This window comes from Lissotriton helveticus, chromosome 9, assembly GCF_964261635.1.
Source record: "Lissotriton helveticus chromosome 9, aLisHel1.1, whole genome shotgun sequence".
Lineage (NCBI taxonomy): Eukaryota > Metazoa > Chordata > Amphibia > Caudata > Salamandridae > Lissotriton > Lissotriton helveticus.
The window spans coordinates 556,869,567-556,890,808 of NC_136070.1; the positions used below are offsets into that span (position 1 = coordinate 556,869,567).

Consider the following 21,242-nt stretch of genomic DNA (forward strand, 5'->3'; position numbering starts at 1 on the left):
TGCTTTTAAGAGCTTGAGAGATAGTACGTAGCACCCGCCTCCAGTATTCCTGTATGTGTGTGCAGTCCCATAAAGTATGAAATAAAGTGCCCTCCTCTCCGCATCCCCGCAGGCAGAAGGGGTGTGGAGCTCTGTGTATTTTATGAAGCAGCGTTCTGGTATAGTAAATGCGGTGCAGGATCTTGAGCTGCACCAGTCTGAAGTTCGTCGAAATTCCTACTTCCCTTGGCGAGGCCAACGCCTCGTTCCATTCTGTTTCATCCATTTCTCCCACCTCCCCCTCCCATTTCCCTTTCAGTTTGTGTGTGGGGTCAGCTAGGTTGTTTATGATTTTTTTGTAGGTAAGAGAGGTCGCCTTGTGTTGCATGAAATCAGTGAGCAGTCTATCTTCTAGGGGTGAGGATTCCGGTAGGTTCGTGCCCGCCGGAATCGCCCGTAGCAGAGCATGCCTGATTTGGACATACCTATACGTCTCTGTTGACCTAAGTCCGTAAAGGTGTTGTAGTTGCGGAAACGACAGTACCGTGTCCTTGTCCCACATATCCCCAATCGTGGAAATGCCTATACGATCCCACTGTGTAAACCCTTTGCATATCCTCAGGGATCCCAGTGCCTTCGTGTCCCATAACGGTGTCAGTTTTGTTAGTGTCCCTTTCCACCCCAGCCGCGCCTGTGCTATGTGCCATAGTGTTGCTGTGTGCCGCGTCGGGCCTGTTAGGCGCCCCAGCTGCTGTCTGTTATAGAGCACCGAGAGCATACAGTCCGTCCCTAGTTGGGACCAGTCCGCTTGGTAAGCTGGGTCGTTCCTTGGGGCATGGATCCACTGGTTAATCACTTTAAGCTGAGCAGCCCAATAATAAAGCTGTATGTCGGGTAGTGCTATACCCCCTTCATACCAGCTTTTCACAAGCTTATCGTACGCTATACGAGCCGGGCCAGCGTTCCAGAGCAGGTTGGAGACCAGCTCCGTAACCTGCCGAAAATATCGCGGCGGGACAAGGTAAGGTGTGTTTTCAAATACATACAGGAACCGGGGCAGTGCCATCATCTTATATAAGGCTGCTCTCCCCAGGAGGGTCAGTGGCAACGTGGCCCAGTGTTTCACATCCGCACGTAGGCGTTCCAGAGGCGGTTTTAAGTTGTAGTGGAAGAAGGCTGTGGCCTCTCGCGTGACCACTATGCCCAGGTATTTAAAGGAGGAAATCGACGTCACTAAATGGCAGTCAGCTGGTAGGTGTGGTGCCTGGCCTGTCAGCGGATAGATCACTGATTTCGACCAATTCAAAGTATAGCCCGAGGACCTCCCATGTGTATTGCAAAGTTCCAACAGGGCCGGGATCCCGTCGTCAGGGTCCACCATATAGACGAGCATGTCGTCCGCATATAGCGATACCTTATCTTCCCCACCGTCTTCCCATTTAATGCCCCGGAACAGGGGCGTCTCTCGAAGCAGGATAGCCAGGGGTTCGAGTATCAGCGCAAACAGCAACGGTGACAAAGGGCATCCCTGCCTGGTTCCTCTGCCCAGTGGGAACGGTGGCGATGTGTGGCCGTTTGCTATCACTTGCGCCATCGGTTGCGTGTATAGGAGTAGTATCCAGGCTATGTAATTCGGCCCAAAGCCCATACGTGCGAGAACCTCGAAGAGGTACTCCCACTCCACCAGGTCAAAGGCCATCTTGGCGTCAAGGGAGATGATGACCGCCTCCTCCGTGAGGAGGTGCGCCCGAGCCAGTACGCCATGGACCCTCCTCAAGTTCAACGCAGTACTTCTATTAGGCATGAAGCCTGACTGGTCAGGGTGGATCAGGGTCTGCAGGTGTGGCACCAATCGAGTGGCAAGAATCTTGGCCAGGACCTTGGCCTCCACATTAAGCAGCGAAATCGGGCGGTAGGAGGCACAGTCCGTCTGCGGTTTACCGGGTTTGGGAATGGCCACGATCGTCGCCATGCGCTGGTCAAGCGGTAGCTCCGCCCTGTCTTTACTCTCTTTAAACATGTCTAATAATGGTTTGCTAAGCTCTGATGCCATGGTTTTGTACCACTCTACGGGCAGCCCATTAGGGCCCAGCGCTTTGCCTGATTGCAATGCCTGGATTGATAATTGTATTTCCTCTTCCGTCGGGTCTGTCTCTAGTTCCAGCCGGGCTTCCTGGGAGATAGTGGGGACAGCAATTGTAGTTAGTGATTTCGATGCCATTGTGGCGGTGATGACATGTTTCGGGGTGTATATGTCCTGAAAGTGAGTAGCTAAAGTGTGAACAATGTCCTCCGGGTGCGTCAGTACTCGGCCATCAGTTGTGTGGAGTTTGTGGATACCCCTCGGCCCTCCCCTTCTTTTATCTAACCATGCCAGCATTTTACCTGCTTTGTCGCCAACATCGTAGATTCTATGTGCGGTGTTGGTGATGTAGCCCTGAACCGTCAGTTTGAGGTGATTCTGATATTGCTGCTGACGTAATTGCAACGTGTGTGTTGTGGCCGGGGTGGGGTCCGCCATATGGGCGGCGTTAGCGTCATGTAATAATAGTTCTTGCTCTGCGAGTTCCCTCCGGGAGTCCCGCTTGTGTCCTGCTATCGAGGCTATCGCTGTGCCTCTGAGGACCGTCTTGTACGCTTCCCATAATATTGATGGTGAAGCCACCGATCCCGTGTTTTCCTCAAAGAAGTGTGTTGTTGCTAATTTGAGTTGCTTCCGGACCTTAGGGATCTGCAGGTAGGCCGGAAATAGGGGGTAGATTCTAGCGCGTTTTTTGCCCCCGGTGATGAGCGATAAGATGAGTGGTGAGTGGTCAGATATTCCTCTGGGCAGGATATCAAGCTTGTCCACTGATCCCAGCCCTGTCCCAAGGAACAGGAAGTAGTCTATTCTAGATAGACTGTTATGTACCGCCGAGTAGTAAGTGTATTGAGTCGCCGTGGGGTGTAAGTGGCGCCACAAATCTGTAATACCTAGGGCTTCTAGAAAGTCAGGTAGTGCTGTGTTCCCTCTTGGAGTGTTCCTAGTGGGCATGGTGTCTATTGTTGGGTCTATTATGGCATTCATGTCCCCCCCTATAATTGTATCTCCCTCCGGCAGGTCTAGGAGGAATTTACCTAGGGCAGGCAGAGCCACGGAGTGAAGCGCCGGGGGTATATAGACAGAGACAACATTTAGCGGTCTTCCCTCCCATTGGCCGTGTATAGCGGCGAAACGACCCTGGTCGTCCGTCACGCGATGAGTGATGAGAAAAGGTGAATGTTTCTTTATTAGTATACCTGTTCCCCTCGAACCGGTGGTGAATTCTGCATGCGTTGCCATTACATAGCCTCGCCTATCAAGTGCTTTACATGTCGTCCCTGCCATATGTGTCTCCTGGAGGAGGACTAAATCTGGGCCCTGGCGTTTTATGGCTTGTAGTACCAATCCTCGCTTAATTTTGTCCCCTAGGACCCTGACGTTCCAGGTTAAGAGGCGCAGAGGAGGCACAGTGACTGTCTCGGGGTCAGCCCGCGCGGGCGTTACTTGTGGTGAATGGGCCATGGGACCGTTTGGTCGATGGATTGCTCAATGAGGCATGTAGGGCAATGCAGGCCTGACGGGCTCGTCTAAGGTGTAAGCGTGCGGTTCCACTGCGGGAGATGGTGTAGTGTGTGATTCGAGCGATGGCTAGCAACAAAAACCAGAACAAGAATAACATAACTGTAACTCTTACCCCCCTCCCTGCTCCCCTGCTCCACGGACAAACCCCCTCCCGTGTCCCCAACTTCGCAGAGTGCTTTAGTCCCTCCCCAACTATCTTACTTTCTCGTGGGGTCGATGAGTTCCTTACAGGCACCAATTGTGCCCACCTTACTCAGCTGCTTCGGAACCCAGGTCCAGTACGTCTCAGCTTGTCCTGTACCCCTATAGAGAGTCATTAAACCGGGGCCTGCTGCCCCGAGTCGAAGAGGTCCTGCGTCGCCCCAAAATCAGTTCCGTCCGTGCCGTCCCGACGCGGTGAGTGGGTCATCTGTGCATTCCGCTGGCTGGTGCTCCGTTGTTCGGGCTGGTCCTTGTTTGCGCGATGTTGTCGTCCAGTCCGTCGCCAACCATCGAGCCAGTCCCGGGCCACTTCTGGATTGTCAAAAAACCAAGTCTTACCCTCGGCGACTACCCTCAGCTTGGCCGGAAACAACATGGAGTATGGGAGTTCCCAGTCCCTCAGCGCTTTCTTAACCTCAGTGAAGGATTTGCGGCGTCTGGCTACCTCTGCTGTGTAGTCCGGGAAGAAGGCCAAGGTAGCGTTCTGTATCTTGACTGGGGGGGAGACTCTCGCAGCCTGCAGGATGGCATCCCTGTCTCTGAAATTGAAGAGTCTCGCCAGCACAGGCCTCGGAGCAGCACCAGTTTTGGGCATTCCGCCTGGGACTCTGTGTGCCCTCTCCACAGAGAAGAAGTGGGAGAGCCCCTTCGGTTGTAATTTGGTCTTGATGAGATCTTCAACGTAGAGGTCCATGGCCCCCTTACCCTCCGTCTCCGGAAGGCCAAGGATTCGCACATTGTTTCTTCGCGAGCGTCCTTCCTGGTCATCCAGCTTGTCCTGTAGCAGCCTGGTGACCTTCTCCATCCGTTCCATGGCCGTTTGTAGCTCCGACGTGTCCTCCACTAGGGACTTCGTCACAACCTCGACCTGGGACACTCTTTCTGACATTTTTTGAAAGTCCGCTCGCAGCAGTGTGACTTCATTCGAGATAGATCCAACCGTAGTTTTGACATCCGATAGCGTTCTCATGATGTCCTCCAACGTTACCTTTGCGGTTTCCTCCGCCCCCTGTGAATTCCCGGTGGAGGTCCGCACGCTGGGCTGAGATCTAGCAAGTTGGCTGTAGGCGAACTTGTCCAGCTTGGCCTGCGTTGAGCCACTCCTGTTTGTCTTCCCCGTCATGTCGGGAGGTCCACAAGACGGGGTCTCGAACCTCCCGTGTCTGGACGACGGAGGAAGCTGTGTCCGGGGTTGGGTGCCGGGGAGCAGAGTCCGGTCACGTTGTCAGAGGAGTCCCTCCGTCCGATTTTCACTGTGATCAGCCCCTTCGTCGCTCCGTTGCAGCCTGATGATATTATAGTTCGAGCTGGGTTCCTGCACACCTCTACCCCACTTTAATCCTCCCGTCTCTGGAGCGTGCAATGTCCAGTCCGAACACCAAGCCTCGGCCCAGGCGAATGGTGTGTCTGCTGGCGTGGCTCGAGTGTGTCTCTACGTGTCATGCACTGGATGCGTGATATCAGACTTTCAGGGGCTCAGCGGGGTGTCTTTAGTACCAATTCCTAGTCCCAGGTGCTATTGTGGCCTTACAGTGGACATGGAAAGAGCACCGTTCCACTTTCCATTTATTGTAGTAGTTATTTTTTCTCTCAGTCCCTTGTGGTTGACTTTTTTTTTTTTTTTTTTTTCTCTTTTTAGGCTGCTCGGTGTAGGTCTACTGCATTGGTTGGACAGATTTTCAGACCCCCTTCGTTCCCTTTGGGAGGGAAAGCTGCAGCTCCCCTGTTCGCCTTCCAGCTCTCTGGCTCCGTCGACCCACCCGTCTCCGTAGCTCGGAGCTGTGTTGTTCTCCTGTTCCGGCCCGCCCCTCAAGTGCGCGCTGGATAGTCCCCCGGGGGCACTCGCCGTCTCCTTCCGTAGTCCGGACCCCCGTCTTCGGTGCCTAACAATCTCAGGGGGGGGGGGGCCGGAGGCTTCCACCTAAGTGTCCGGCTCCGAGCACTGTATTTAGCAGCCCGGCGTCACCCCAAGGATTCCGCTGCAGTCTTCGCGGCTCTCTCTCCCGCCAGTCTCCGAGAGGCTACACCTCCTCCCTCCAGACGGGGCACTCACCGGCAGGCTCAGTGTCCGCTGCTTCCCGGGGTCTCAGCGCCCGGTCCCGGCCGTCCGGCTGATGTCCGCCGCGGGTGGGTCGCAGGTGCCGGCCAGGCACCGGGGGGTCGTCTCCACCAGTATGCCGGCCTGGTCCCACTTCCGCCGGGGTCGGAGGCTTACTTCAGCCCGGTGCTTTCCTCTCCAGTGCAGGCCCAACCGCGTCGGACGACGCCGGTGTGGGTTGCAGCGGCCGTTTGTCCTCAAAAGCGGATCAGGGTGTACCGCTTCGGACCCAGATCCCGTCGCCGCCGCTTCAGGTGGGTTGTTTACCGGATTTGTTTGTCGGATCGATGATAGGCCACAGTGCCCTCAGGAGCTCCTACTTTATGCTGCCGCCATACTTGGCTGCTAGCCACGCCCCTTAACCACTGTTTTTAACCAGTACTTGTTAGTAAAATTTGTACTAGAACGTTTTGGAATGGGTGTATATTGTATATATTTTGTACGCTTTTATGATTGTTGTGATATAATCGAATAAAGCTTCTGAAACAAAACTATCTGGAAGACCCCACTGTTGAAAAATCCGATCCAAAGTTTGCTGATGGAGTTCCCACTCGTGATTTGACACTGTTGTCCTGAGAGTGTCCACAAGAACGTTTGCCGTTCCCGGTACATGCATCACCTGAAGATTTATTGTGTCGCATCGCCCATTCCCACAGCTGTTGGGCTTCCTGAGACAAAGGAGCCAATCTTGTGCCCCCTTGCTTGTTCACATAGAACTTACTCATCGTATTGTCTGTGCGAACCAATACTGTGGCTCCCTGAACGACTGCGCTAAAGGCCTTGAGGGCTAGGAAAATGGCTCTGAGTTCTAACAGATTGATGTGCCATTGCTTCTGCTGAGGAATCCACTTGCCGCTGATTGTTAGTCCCTGAAGATGAGCTTCCCATCCTTCGAGGGATGAGTCTGTGGTAATTGTAAAGGTTGGAGCGTCCTGAAGGAACGCACAACCTTGTTTCAAATTCTTTCTCTGTGTCCACCAGAGAAGGGCACCTCTCATGCGAGGGGTGATCTGGATGAGATCCTCGAATAAGCCTGAGACCTGCAACCATTGCCGGCTGAGTTCTTCCTGAAGAGGTCTCATTCTGACACTGCAATTTGGTATCAAGGGAATGCAAGACGATACCATCCCCAGAAAGGATTTGAAGTGTCGGACAGAAATTGACTTTCTTAAAAGTAGATTCCGAGCCATGTTTTGTATCTTTCTTTGTCTTTCGTCCGATACAATCGCTTGGAGCCGCTGAGTGTCCAGTGTCGCTCCCAAGAAGGCTTGTCTTTGGGATGGAACTAACTGAGATTTGCTGACGTTGATGGACAGACCCAGAGACTGAAAGAGAATCAGACACCGATGTAACTGGTTGTCGGCGTCTGCGTAAGAATTGGCCTTGATAAGGCAATCGTCTAAGTAAGGAAAAATTTGTATTCCCTTCAGCCGGAGGTGTGCTGCTACCGGCGCCAGGACTTTTGTAAATACCCTGGGTGCTGAGCGTAGTCCAAAGGGAAGGACCCTGAACTGATGATCCCTGCCAGCCACTCTGAATCGCAGAAACTTTCTGTGACGAGGTAAGATGGGGATGTGGAAATATGCATCTTGGAGATCCAAGGTCGCCATGTAGTCTCCCGCTGATAGAAGATGCAATATTTCCTGTAGCGACAGCATTCGGAATGTCAGCCTTTTCAGAAATTTGTTTAAAGCACGGAGATCTAGAATTGGACGCCATTCTCCTGACTTTTTCTTTACTAGAAAGAATCTGGAATAGAATCCCATTCCTCTCAGATGCTGAGGAACTTTTTCGATCGCTCCTTTTTTTTAACATCAAATTGATTTGGGAAAACAGCTCCTTGAGATGAGTTGGAGGTGGGCCCTTTGGGGAAATGTTTGGAGGAAACTTTTCGAATTCGAGGGCATGGCCCTTGGACACAATGACCAGGACCCACCTGTCCAATGTTATCGATAACCATTTTTAGTAGAATTTCGATATTTGTCCTCCAATTTTTTCGTGAGATTGCGGTAGAAGAGGTGGCAGGTGACAAGGCTCATTGCCGTTTATCCTTTCCGCGATAAGCAGGTTCTCTCTTGTTCTGGGAGTAATTGGTGTTGCGCTGACCGTAGGACTGATAACGTTGGCCTTGGTATCGTTGATTTCCCTGCCTGTAGGAGGAATGTTGACTATATCCTCCCCTGTTAGAGAACGATCTCCGTCCTCTCGCGCCTCGAAAGGGCGGCTTACGAAATTGTAGGGTGCCCAGGGATCTAGCCGCCTTCGTGTCCTTCTTGATTGTCTGCAGTGCTTCTTCCACTTGCGGACCAAACAGATGCTCTCCGTCGTAAGGCATGTCCAATACCTTGGCCTGGACCTCTTGGCGGAACGAAGTGGACTCAAGCCAACCATGCCTGCGTAAGACGGCAGCCCCTGCTAATTGCCTGAAGCCAGTTGAGGTTACGTCAACTGCAGAATCAATTATCTCTGCTGATATTCTTTCTCCTTCCTGTAGAACTTTTAGAGCTTCGGACTTGGAAGGTTCTGGCAGCAAATTAACATTTGGCGCGATATCTGACCACATTTGGCGGTCATATCTGCCCAGGATGGCCAGTGAGTAGGCGGCTCGGACCGTGGTAGCTGCCATAGTTGAAACTCGCTTTCCAATAGCATCCAAACGCCTGCCATCCCTATCTGGAGGGGCTGCGATTGGAGAAGAAGGGTTCCTTGATCTTTTCTGCGCAGCCTGTACAATTACTGAATTCAACTTCGGGTACCCCACAAGGCAAGCTGGGGACTTACCAGGAGCCTTATATTTCTTATCAATTCTTGGCTGGGCTGGAGGTATGGAAGCCGGAGTAGACATAACTTTAATTCCCTCCTTCCAGATAAATGCTATGATTGGAATAGACTTTGATTGCTTCCTCGGCTGGTCTTTATAAAATCATACAAAAAGCACTCCTGCTCTGTATGTTCCATTTCAATATAGAAGCATTTTGTAGCCCGTTCCATTAAAAGGTGAAAACCACCTACATTCACTGGAGGTGAATCAGCGGTAGCCGGTGGTGGAGGAGAAGGAGTTTGCACCTGATAATCATCCCACTCTGACATCAAGGAGCTATCATCCACTTCTCCTTCTTCCCTTTCTTCTTCATCAGAAGAATGCTGCTCGTCCGGTTGATTGGACGTTGTAGGTGGAGGAGACTTCGGGGGTCTGAAAATCCAGAACAGGCGTTTGAACTACTGGAGTAGGAGGTACAGAGCTTGCTGACTCCGATGGAGGAAAACGCCTGTAATAATCATCCAGCATGCTCTGCAGGTTTGTAAGCAATGCTATGGGCACTTGAGCTGAAGAAACATTAGCCACAGGCGACGTCACGTGCTCAGGTAAATACAGATCTTCCTATTTATTCTCCTGATATTTAATATTTAATTCCGAAGGACTTGTTGCTGTCCCAAACCTTTCCTCAATCACGGAATCCTCCTCGCTTTCATCAGAATCCAGTAACTTGTCTGGAACTTGAGGTGACAAGTGTAGAGGAGATAAAGGTTCCAAGTTTGAACCTCGCCTTTGAAGCAAAGAAGGCTTTGGTGCGGATGTAAACACCGTAGACGGCGACCAGACCTGCATGGTGGTAACATGAGGATAGTTGCGGCGTTGACGGAGGCCCCATCACAGGGCTCGTCGACGATAAAGTTGCTTTCGTCGACGGCGGTTGCTCCGTCGACGGCGGTGGCTTTGTCGACGGTGGTGGCTTTGTCGACGGTGGTGGCTTCGTCGATGGCAGTGGCTTCGTCGACGATGATGTCCTCGTCGACGGTGATGGCTTGGTCGATGGTGGTTTCTCCGTCGACGGTGAGGCAATCGTCGCCGAGCCCGTTGACGATGCTTTCTTCGTCGACAGTAAGGCAACCGTCGACGGTGACGTCGACGAAGCTAATGTCGACGGAATTTTCTTCAGCTTGCTCGTCGTCGAGCCGCTGACGACAGCAGATGAAGACTCTGTCGTCGACGAGATAGGTCTGACGGATACATAGACCAAATCGACGGTGAAGACGCTGTTGACATAATCATGTCCGGCTTAGGAGAGGTAAAAGTTACCGTAGACGTTGAAGTAGCGCTGACTGGAATCCTGGTCGACGAAGAAGTTGACTGAGGCACCGTCGACGGCAGGGTCGATTTCTGAGGTAAAGTCTTCTCAGAAGATTTTTGAGGTAACTTTTGGGTTGATCTTCTCGGGGCGTGGATAACCCAACTTTTTCCTTAGTAGGGGGAGTAGCCTTAGATGTGGAAGGCCTCTCAGACCCCTTAGTACGTTGCTGCTTCCTAGCAACCTTAGCCCCAGGAGAAGAAAGTACCTCCTCTGCAGCTCTCTTTCTAGAGGCTGAGGTAGACCCAGAGGCAATATTGCCTACCTCTGAAACAGGATGATCCTGATCCTTTAGCTTTTGTAGCCACAAAAGCAGGTGCGTTCCCTGTCACAGAGGGTCTTCTGAGGGAAGGTCCTACAAATCTTGCAGTCCTTCACCTGGTGGTCAGGGTACAGGCAGTAGATGCACTTCTTGTGGGGGTCTTCCTTAAAAAGCCTGATTGGCTGCAGTTTGGACTATACAAAATGACTAGGATAGTCATGGATGTGGAGGTTATTTCTCCTGTAGCTTGGGCGACTTTACTTCCTGGTTGGTTTTACCAGGTTGTTTCTATGTAATTATGGCATATTATTGCTTTTTTATGTACCGTGGGACTCCCACTCCGACGACGGGGAATGATTCAGGCATGTGAATCTATGAAAGACACCCCAATACTGAAGAATCTAAGGTAAGGAATCTGTGGTTAAAATTCTCAATCTGACACAAACAGCAGAGCCAACACCCTAGTGCTTCTGCCCACCCCATCCGCAAATCACCCACTCCGAGTACCTGATTTTTAGTACGCAAATCTAAACATGCATTCCAGAATATCACTTCTATTAAACAAAGGCAACACTGCAAACCCAACACCAGAGGCAACAATCAATAGTGGCTTAAAAGGATACTAAATAAGAGCTATTCTACAAGCCCCTTCAAATATGGTGCTTCCATGAAGCGGTTTCACAAATGTCTTTATACCTTCTATTTCACTACAAGATTTTGGAAGTCTCTTTCCTGTAACGTAATATCTCTGAACCTTCTGTTCTTCCAGATTATCTTTATGATATATTCAGGTAGACTGTTCTTAATGCACAAGGCAGGAGTATTTTTTTATTGACTACCTACGCTGCAAAAGTAGGGGTCCTGTGCAACGCCTATGTGGATAAGTCAGTCCTACAAAAATATTGGTAACGCACACAATAAATAAAATCCCACACTGAAATGCATCAAAATCCTGTCATCACTTTTTCTTAAAAATATCAGTACTGTAGGCAATGGCAATCTGCACCAATTTTAAGAGCCTTTAACCAGATGTTAATTAGAATGAGGAGCAACATTCCTGACTGTATGTGATGCCAATAAAGCTGACAGAGAGATGTATATGATGTTGCTTGAGTAACAAGTTAGACTACAAGCAAGTCATACGGCCCAGCAACAAAACCATTATCCTTAGTATTTCAGAAGAAAAAAAATCAACTACTGATGTGGTGTGCAATGCCCCAGGCTAAAGTCAAAGTTCTGCTGCATGCTTGAATGTGCTATTGTGAGATTTTCCATAAAACCAGAGCTAGACACAGGTCTAACTTGATAGGTCATTTCAAAATCTCAAACTTCCATGGTCCACAAAACAAATATAATTCAATTAGGTATCACCACCAGCATTAATGGTGCCTTCATGCAACTTATATTGGAGAATGCCTTATGTAACTGTGATAGTTATTATCTTTAATATTACAGAATTGCATCTCGACATGAAACAAAGGGAAGTTTGTGAAGAGACGACAGTGCATGGAATTTTAACACAACCTTATGACTCACTATCTCATCCCTCAGGTTTTCCCAAAAAGAAAACTGACTCATAAAACTTTTGAAGACTTACAAAAAAACGGAACAATACACACCTTAAAGTACTCCAGCAGTCCTCTGCAGGTTACCTTCGACCCGTTGATCTCCTTCTCCATCAAGCTGCTAGAGTCAAGCACAAATGGGATGAGCTGCTGGAGTTCTTCCTTAAATTCGTCTGCAATGTCTGCACACAAGAAAGAGACGGGACAGAATGACACCAGACCCTTTACTACAACAGAAACTGGCTGGGTGAACGAGCACATCTTTGTGTACCAGTGCCGGAAAGCATTGGGCCTGCACTGGCACATTAGAAGAGTTGTCTATTAGGTCAAATACTTGTATAAAAGGTTTTACATGTATTTGGTGAAACCCCAACTTGAGGAAATTGGTTCTGACAATTTTCGTTTGACAAACTGGTTCTGCCATTTTTTTCACTTTGAAAGGCTTTCACCAGACGGTTGAAACCAATCTGGTGAAAGCCTTTCTTTACGTATAGGAAAATATTACTTACCCTCTAAGCATCTGTTAGTAGCATATGATGCTGTGAATTCACATGCTCTACATGATCCTGCCATCTTGTTTCGGGCTTGGACATTTGCAACTTGTTTTTCTTCGAAAAAGTGTTTTGATTCACACGGTACCTGGTGACTCCTGCTTATGCGGTCATTTACATGAGCGCTGACTCCATATTAGCCGGTTTGTTTTTTGCTCAGCGGATGAAAGCATAATGAAGTGGCAGGAACAAGGGGTGCACATGTACACTGCTAGAGAAATAGGCATTGAAAGGACAAGAAAAGGAGAAAGATCTGCAACTGGAGCCACACATTTCCGGGGAGGAGGGTTTGACACATCTGAATCTACCCCGTACATGCAACAGATGGAACAGATGCTTATAGGGTTCACAACATTTTCTGTTCGTAGCACGTGCTAGTGTAGATACACATACTATGCGTAGACTGTAAAGCAGACTCTCCGTATAAACAGTGGGTAGTCTGGATGCATTAGATGTTTGAAGAAAGATCCTTAGGGCCGGCTGGCCAACTAGAGCTTGCTGCCTAGCAAGACCATTCACACAGTAGTGCTTAGTAAATATGTGTGGGGTTGACCAAGTAGATGCCTTACAGATGTGAGCTAGTTGAATGTTTCAAAGGAAGGCCATCATGGCAGCCTCCTTTTGTGTAGTGTGGGCCCTGGGAGGTACATGGGGTACTCTCTGGTCTTTAAGGCGACACTTCTAGATACACCAGACTATTCGTCTGGCAATTGCTGCTTTTGAAATAGACTGACCTTTCTGGGGGTTACTAAATGCCACAAACAGCAGGTCTGCCTTACGAACGGGTTTGGTCCCATCTGAAGTGTGAAGGGCTCTCTCTGCACTGATTCTGGTTGTTGAACATAGTTCTATGGTTTGGTAGAGATGAAAAGGTGGAGCCATCTTAGACAGACATTTTGGGTTGGTCAGTAGTACTGCCCTGTGGTTGTGGACCTGGATAAAGGAGTTCCTGCATTTGAAGTACTTGCAATTCACCAATATGCTTGAGTGAAGTTATAGCCACTAGGATTGCAACTTTCTAGGAGAAGTAATGGAAGGTGCAGGAATGCATTGGCTCAAATGGGAGCCCAAGAGTTTAGTGAGGATAATATTGATATTCCATTGAGGGACTGGAGGCAACCTTGTGGGAATTACCCTTTCAAGACACTCCATGAACGCCTTGATGACTGGTATAAGGAATAGGGTAGGATGTTCACTATTCTGCATGTAAGCAGTATGGCTGCTAAATGAAATCTAAGGAGGTATGGGCTTACCCAGACTGTTGAAATGAAGGAAGTAGCATATAAAGTCCTACAAAGCAGGTTTTAATGGATCTATGTATATCGGGATTCAGTAATGAACAAACCTCTTCCATTTTGCCACATATCAAGCTCGAGTAGTCTGATTGCATGCTTCCATGAAGCTGTCCATGAACTTATGTGGGAGGCGAAAATAGCTGAACTGTAGGATTTCAGGTGCCAAATTGCTTGGCTAAGCTGTATGAGGTCTGGATGTCTGATCTGGCCCTGGTTCATGGTGAGATGGTCTAGTCTGGTGAGGAGCGTCTCGCAGAGGTTAATGAGGATTATCTGGCATATTTGCCACATCTTACGCACCACTAGTGGAAGGAGCAGAAGAGGTGGGAAAGTATAAACATATACCACTGACCAGTTCATCCATAGTGTGTTTCCCATTGACTGTGAGAACCTGAAGGCAAAATCTGGGTATTTTTGTGTTCTCTGGGATGGCAAGCAGGTCTATTTGTGGGGTTCCCTAGAGTTTAAAGTAGCTGTTCAGAACTAAAGAATTGAGTGTATATCTGTGAACTTCTTGGTGTGACAAGCTGAGCAGGTCTATTGGGACGTTGCCCATCCCTTGGAAGTACTTTGCGATCATGTGGATGCGGTGGCGGATGGCCCTGGGGCAATATGTTTGGGCTGAAAGGGGGAGGTGTTGAGAGTGATGCAGCCTTGCTTCTGCAGGCAGTACATCGGTGTCATGATGTCCAGTCAAACTAAGACTACTTGCCCCGGTTTCTGTGGAGAGAAGGCTCTGAAGACTAGTTGGATTACTGTCTGACTAGGAGTTCTGGGTATTTGATGTGGGAACCCCTGCTGTTGAGGGGTCCACAACATTTGTACTACTGTGAGGATGAGAGGTCTCCTCACCTTGCTTGTGATGCATATGTGGTGATGGTGACCTGTGGTAAAGGGTCTTTAAAAGGCTGGCCTTGTTTGTTGCTGTTCCACCAATACAGAGAGCGATGAACTCTGGTCTTTATCAACACTAGATCCTCTATGTGACCCTCCACTTGGGACCGTTGTGCTGCAAGGCACTGTTTCAACAGGTGTATATACAGTCTGGCATGGGGCAATATCCAGAGAAGGTACATCACTATTCTTAGTAGATGACAATTTGGCTGAAAAAAGAGGGACAAGCTGTTGGAAAGCCATGACACACTGATGGCTGAGGTAGGCTTTGCCTGTTACCGAGTTCAGGGCTGACCCTAGGAAGAACTCTATTTGGAGAGGTACCAGGTGTAACTTGTGCCTCTGATGGTAAAGCCTAAGGTCATGGACTTTATTTGTTTGGCAACAAAACGACATGGAAAGCTTGATAAAGACAAGCCTTTGATCGAGTAAACTGGCGCTTCCTCATCAAAACCTTGTCCAAAATGTCTTTCGGTCTGTTAAAAGACAGGAAAAAATAAGTCTCTATGAAGCCAACTGCGCGAGTTAAGATGAATACCAACTTTACACAACAGATTCCATAGGCGAGAAGCACAAGACAGCGACGTCCATGGTCACCCCTGATCTGTGCTGTTAGTAACGGAGACAGGGAATCACAGAATCAATTGGAACCAGGCTATAAGACGATTCACCATAAATTCAGGGACATGCAAGTGTGTCCTCTTTGCATATGATAGTGTGTGTTTCTTAATGGAACAAGTAATACTAGCTTTGGTTGTGGAGACAGAGTTCTTGTCTGAAGAGTACGGTTTCAAAATCAACAACTCCGAAGCACTGGAAAAGGGGGTGGCCAATCATGGTCACCTATGGCAAGTGCACCTATTGCGTGGTTGCTTACAATTTTCGGAGATCCTCATTCAATACCCAAGAGTTAGAATTCTGGGGGTTTGTTCTGCTCTCTATACCTGTAATATCCTGCCCTTCCTGGATACAATCTTACACTCCTTTAGGATCTTTACCATTGGCAAAGACTGGACCTATCTTGACTCAGCAGTATCAATAGTGTCAAAATGAATTTCTTCCACAGTTTCCTCTATCTGGTTCAGACACTCATGCTATGCTTTCCCAAGGCTGTACTCAAAGACATCCTGCCCCCCCTCCTAAAGCTTTACATGGGGTAACAAAGAACCAAGAACAGCTAAACTCAAATAAAAATAAAAATTGAAAAAAAACACTAGAGGATGGCATAGGATTACTCAGATGTGTCACATTATATTGTGTCAGCACAAATCCATCCGGCATTGGAATGGATGGGACTCATGAGACAAAAGCAATGTTTGGGGTGGAGGAGGCTTCACCTCAGTTCTGATTCAATGTATTTGATAGCTGCCTTCACATTACAGAACTGAACCGGATACCCTACTGTATTGTACAAAATCTTTTTTCACACACTAGGGATGGTCTGGTCAAACGGATCAAGGCAACTACACGCCTGTCCCCACTGACTTCCCCCTCAGCTGTAAACCAAATTACCAGCCAAGTTTGAATGACCCTCTGTTCCTGAATAGGAAGTGATGGAGTCCTCAAAGGTCGGGGGACTTTTCTAAACAAGCTGGAACACCCAACAAGAGTAGAATGTACAGACCTTTCTTGCCTCCAATACAGATACTACTTCAGACACAGGTACTACATTGGGCAGGAACAGGTGCAAGATGCCCGAAGGGTGCAGGGAATTGACTCGAATTGAGACCATAGGTCTAAAGGCTTCCACAAGAAAAGGCATTTCACATATACACTCGACCCATGGCTTAAATCACACACAGGTCTGGTATAGTTATAAGCAGCAATTGGAGGAGGACTTAAAACATGCTTTATTAGAGGAGGAGTAGTGGGACATTTGGGCAAGAGCTACAAAGGTCTCGATTTGAACCCAATAAAAAGAAAATACATACAAGATCTTGACTTGTTGGTGACTAACCCTGTTCAGTAGAGGAAGATGTTGCAGAGTTCGCTCTTGTGCTGGTGGAGTTGCTAGATGGGGGGTGGGGAGGGGGTACATTGCTTCATATCTAGTACACAAGCCCGCGGGTCAGAACCTTTAAGACAGAACTAAAGACTCTCAAAATCTGTGACAGGTGTGATACTACCACTAAACATTACAGTTATTCTCCTGGGCCATCCTAGAGAGCATAGCGGAAACCCATGTATGGGCATAAGCAGGAAGGGTAACACTTGAACATTTTTGGAAACATTAATTTACCCCTCCTATAGAATCATGATGTCTGATGCATGCGCATTGGTGTAGCAGTGAGAGATTGCGGGTCACAGTGAAAGCCAGGGTGGGGAAAAAAACAAGTTACTTACCTGTAACTTTAGTTCTCCAGTATTGGAATCTTTCATAGATTCACATGCCTGAATCATTCCCAGTCGTCGAGACGGGAGTCTCCGGTATATAAAAAAGCAGTGCTTAGTAGTATAGCAAACTGAAAAGAGGCCTAGCCCCATTTCCCTTTTGCAACCCATAGCCTTTGTTATGTAAAAAAGGCCCAAACTTTTCCCTGAACCAATCAGAGCTCCTCACCCTCCAGGACACTCCTGAGAGAACCTTCTGCCCCTCAGATTTTTCGGGCACTTAAGCATATAACACACTTCTTGTGCTAAATCCGAGGTGAGCCTCTTAGGGGAGGAGGGTGGGTGCATGTGAATCTATGAAAGATTCCAATACTGGAGAACTAAAGTTACAGGTAAGTAACTTGTTTTCTTACTCCAGTATTGGAACTTTCATAGATTCACATGCCTGAATCAGAATAGCGAGCAGTGAAAAAACAAAGCACATTTTCCTGATACATTACATAATCATGCAATACCATTAGAAAATGAAGCATAATCTCATATACATACTTATATAAAATGTGACTTTGTAAACAAAAGAAATTATGGATGGAGGGATGCAAGAAAGGCTCACCGTTACTGGATGATATTCTGCAGTACCGCCTCTCCCACCGCCGCATCCGATTCTGCGGCTGCCTCCAAGCAGTAATGCCTGGTGAAGGTGTGCGTAGATGCCCAGGTTGCTGCTCTGCAGATATCCTGGATTGGCACTCCTCCAAACAACGCAGTGGGTGTGGCCACTGCCCTCGTGGAATGGGCACGGACTCGTGCATTCAAAGGCTTTCCAGCAGCTTGATGACAGTAGACAATTGCACTGGAAATCCATCTGGCAATTCCCCTCTTTGACAGCGGGAAACCTTTCCTGGGAGCGCTGAAGGCGATGAATAACTGGGAAGACTTGCGAAACGCCTTAGTTTCTTTCAAGTAAAATTTCATACATCTCTGAACGTCCAGCGAGTGTAATACTCTTTCTGCCGCTGTTGATGGATGAGGAAAGAAAAGCTTCAGCACCAATGGTTCGTTTAAATGAAAATCAGTTGGCACCTTCGGAATGAACTTCGGGTTTGTCCTCAGAATCATTTTATCCTCTTGAAATTGCAAGAAAGGCTCCTGAATCGTGAGCGCTTGTAGTTCACCTACTCTTCTCGCTGAAGTCAATGCAATGAGAAGAGCCACTTTCCTGGACAAGAACTTCAGGTCTGCCCTGTGTATCGGTTCAAATGGTGGCTTCATCAATTGGGAGAGTACAATATTCAGATTCCATAAAGGTGGTGGAGGCTTTACTGGTGGAAAGACTCTGAATATCCCTTTCATGAATTGTTTGATAATCCTTGAGGACCATAAAGATGGGCCTGACTATGACCTCCTGTAGCGGGATAACGCAGCAAATGCACCTTGATGGAGGTGTGTGCTAATCCTGACTTTGCTAACAGCAGAATGTAAGGTATAATTTGATGAGGTGCAGCAGTAAGAGGGTGAACATCATGCCTCTTACACCACAGACAAAACGTCTTCCATTTCATTCTGTAGGTTTTGTTGGTACTCTCCGCTCTGGCCTTGGACAGGATCTCCCTACATTCATGTGAGATGTTCAGATGGCTAAACTCACAGTGTTCAGGAGAAAGGCTGCTAATCGCAAGGATTTCGGGTCCGGATGGCGCACCTGCCCCTTGGACATTGTCAGAAGCGATGGAATCAGGCGCAACCGAATTGGACGGTCCTCCGACAGTAGCAGTAGTTCCGTGAACTAGTGTTGTCTGGCCCACCACGGGGCTACTAGGATCAGGCTGCACGGCTCTTTCTTGATCTTCACCAGTACGCGGGGGAGAAGAGGAATTGGAGGAAAACCGTAGGCAAAGATGCCGGACCATGCCATGGAAAACGCATTCCCCAAGATCCCTCTGGGGAAGCCAGCTTGCGAAGTACTGGCATTTTCTGTTTTCCTTTGTAGCGAAAAGGTCCACCGTCGGTGTTCCCCATCTCCGAAAGACGCTGTCCAGGATCTCCTGGTCTAGCTCCCTTCGTGGCAGGACGATTTCAGCCTGCTGAGAGTATCTGCTTTGACGTTTTGATCCCCCGGGAGGTAATCTGCTGTCAATGATATTCCCTGCTGAATAGCCCATTCCCAAATCTCCTGGGCTTCCTGAGACAGGGAGAGAGATCTTGTTCCCCCTTGCTTGTTTACATAATGCATTGCCTTAGTGTTGTCTGTTCTTAACAACACCGGCGCACCTTTTATCCTTGGCAGAAAAGCCAGTAATGCCAAGCGTATCGCCCTGAGTTCCAGCAGATTTATATGTAATTGCTGCTCCTCTGCCTTCCAACGGCCGCTGACCTGAAGGTCCTGAAGGAAAACTCCCCATCCTTCTAACGACGCATCTGTCGTTACCACTAGCGGAGCTGCTCTTGCTAGAAACGTCAGTCCTTGAGACACATTTGCCTTTTGCGTCCACCACTTTGCTGCCTGCAGCATGACTGGTGTCACCTTTATTGTATCGTCGAAGGATCCCTCCGCCTGACGCCATTGGAGATCGATCTGTTCTTGCCATGGTCTCATCCTTTTTTTTTTTATAAACACTTTTTATTGTTGCATCAAAAGTATCACAAATGAAAGGTAAGTACATGGGCTGGCTTCAACATTCGGCCAATGCCCGGCAGTTACGCAACTTTTCTGTTTTTAGAGCCCGAGGATCCCAGATGAATCAAGTAAAAAGCGTAGGGTTGTAGCAAAACTCATAGTAGGTACATAAAAACTGAGAAAAACAATCCCCGAAACAGCCACCTCCATGCCCACCTCCACCCCCCTCCCCCCCCCAGGTCCTCCCCACCCTCTTCTGATGCATTATCACACACTAGTCATACCTGAGTTGTATAATACAGTCTATGACATTGCCTCCCCTAGTCACCTCCGTTGGGCCTGTGTCGCCATGCCACTCCCCCCGAGGCCCCCACTTAGGTTCTCTGTGGCTTCACTCCAATCCATGGTATTGTCTCCATTTTGCCCACACTCTCCGAAACTTTTTGGGGCAGCGCCATGGTCTCATCCTTAGCCTGCAGCAAGGTACCAGTGGAATACAAGAGGACATTGTGCCCAGCAAGGATTTGTACCTGCGGACTGAAAGAGACTTTCTTTTTCCCAAGTCTTGGAAGAGGGACACAATCCTCAGCTGTCTTTCCTCGGAGGGAAACGCTTTGTTGCATTCCGTGTCCAATATTGCTCCCAGAAATGTGATCACTCTTGCTGGGTGGAGATTTGACTTCCCCTCGTTTAGAGTCAATCCTAAATTGGCGAATAAGTCTATGCAAGCTTGCGTCGACGCTCTGGCCTGTGTCTTTGATGGTGCCTTGACTAACCAGTCGTCGAGGTAAGGAAATATTTGATGTTTTTGCTTCCTCAACACAGCCGCCACTGGAGCCAGGCATTTCGTGAAAACTCTTGGCGCTGACTTCAAGCCGAATGGCAGCACCCTGAATTGGTAATGTTTTCCGGCTACCCAGAACCGAAGGTACTGCCTGTGTCAGGATGTATTGGCACGTGGAAATACGCGTCCAATGTGGTCATATGATCTCCTGGGTTTAATAACGGAAGGATGTCCTGTAGGGATACCATCCTGAAAGATTGTTTCTTGAGATAGGTGTTTAAGGATCTGAGATCCAGAATGGGACGCCACTGGAGCTTGTTTTTCTTGATAAGAAAAAACCGGGAGTAAAACCCCTTGTTTTCCTGGGATTTTGGTACCGGTTCTATGGCTCCCTTTCGGAGCATTGCCCGAATCTCCTGCCGGAGTTGATGCAGATGATTGGCTCTTTGGTGCATCGGTGGCGTACAAGGGGGCGTCTGAAGAAAATTCTAGGGTGTGACCGAATTGAACTATTTTGAGGACCCACTGGTCCGTTGTAATTGTCCGCCAATTGTGAAGATAGTGAGCAATCTTTCCGCCCAGGGGAGCATCTGACAGAGCCGGAAGATGGAGGTCGTCATTGGCGACGGGTGTTGTCCTTTCCGCGTCCACCACGTCCTCTTGGAGTTGATTTTGTGTATCCTCCTGACTGACGTTGGTTATATTGTTGACGGTACGGCTGCGATGAGGACTGATAAGAAGAGGAATATCTCCCTTGTTGGTATCCTCCCCTATACGAGGATTGCCCTCTACCCCTGGAGCTACGAAAAGGGGTTTTCCTGTACTGCAGTGTTCCCAGAGCCTTTGCAGTATCAGTATCCTTCTTGATACTTTCCAGCGTATCATCTATATGTTTTCCAAATAATTCTTCTCCATTGAAGGGGAGATCCAG

General features: G+C 48.6%; 1 protein-coding gene across 1 annotated transcript in view; it reads right to left on the reverse strand.

Annotated features, from left to right (window-relative positions):
• Nucleotides 1–21,242, reverse strand: part of ATL3 (atlastin GTPase 3) — a 264,191-nt gene that overhangs the window by 47,236 nt on the left and 195,713 nt on the right. The window contains exon 9 of the mRNA XM_078660453.1: nucleotides 11,894–12,021. Coding sequence (XP_078516579.1) covers nucleotides 11,894–12,021 — 128 coding nt within the window. The remainder of the gene's footprint in view (nucleotides 1–11,893; nucleotides 12,022–21,242) is intronic.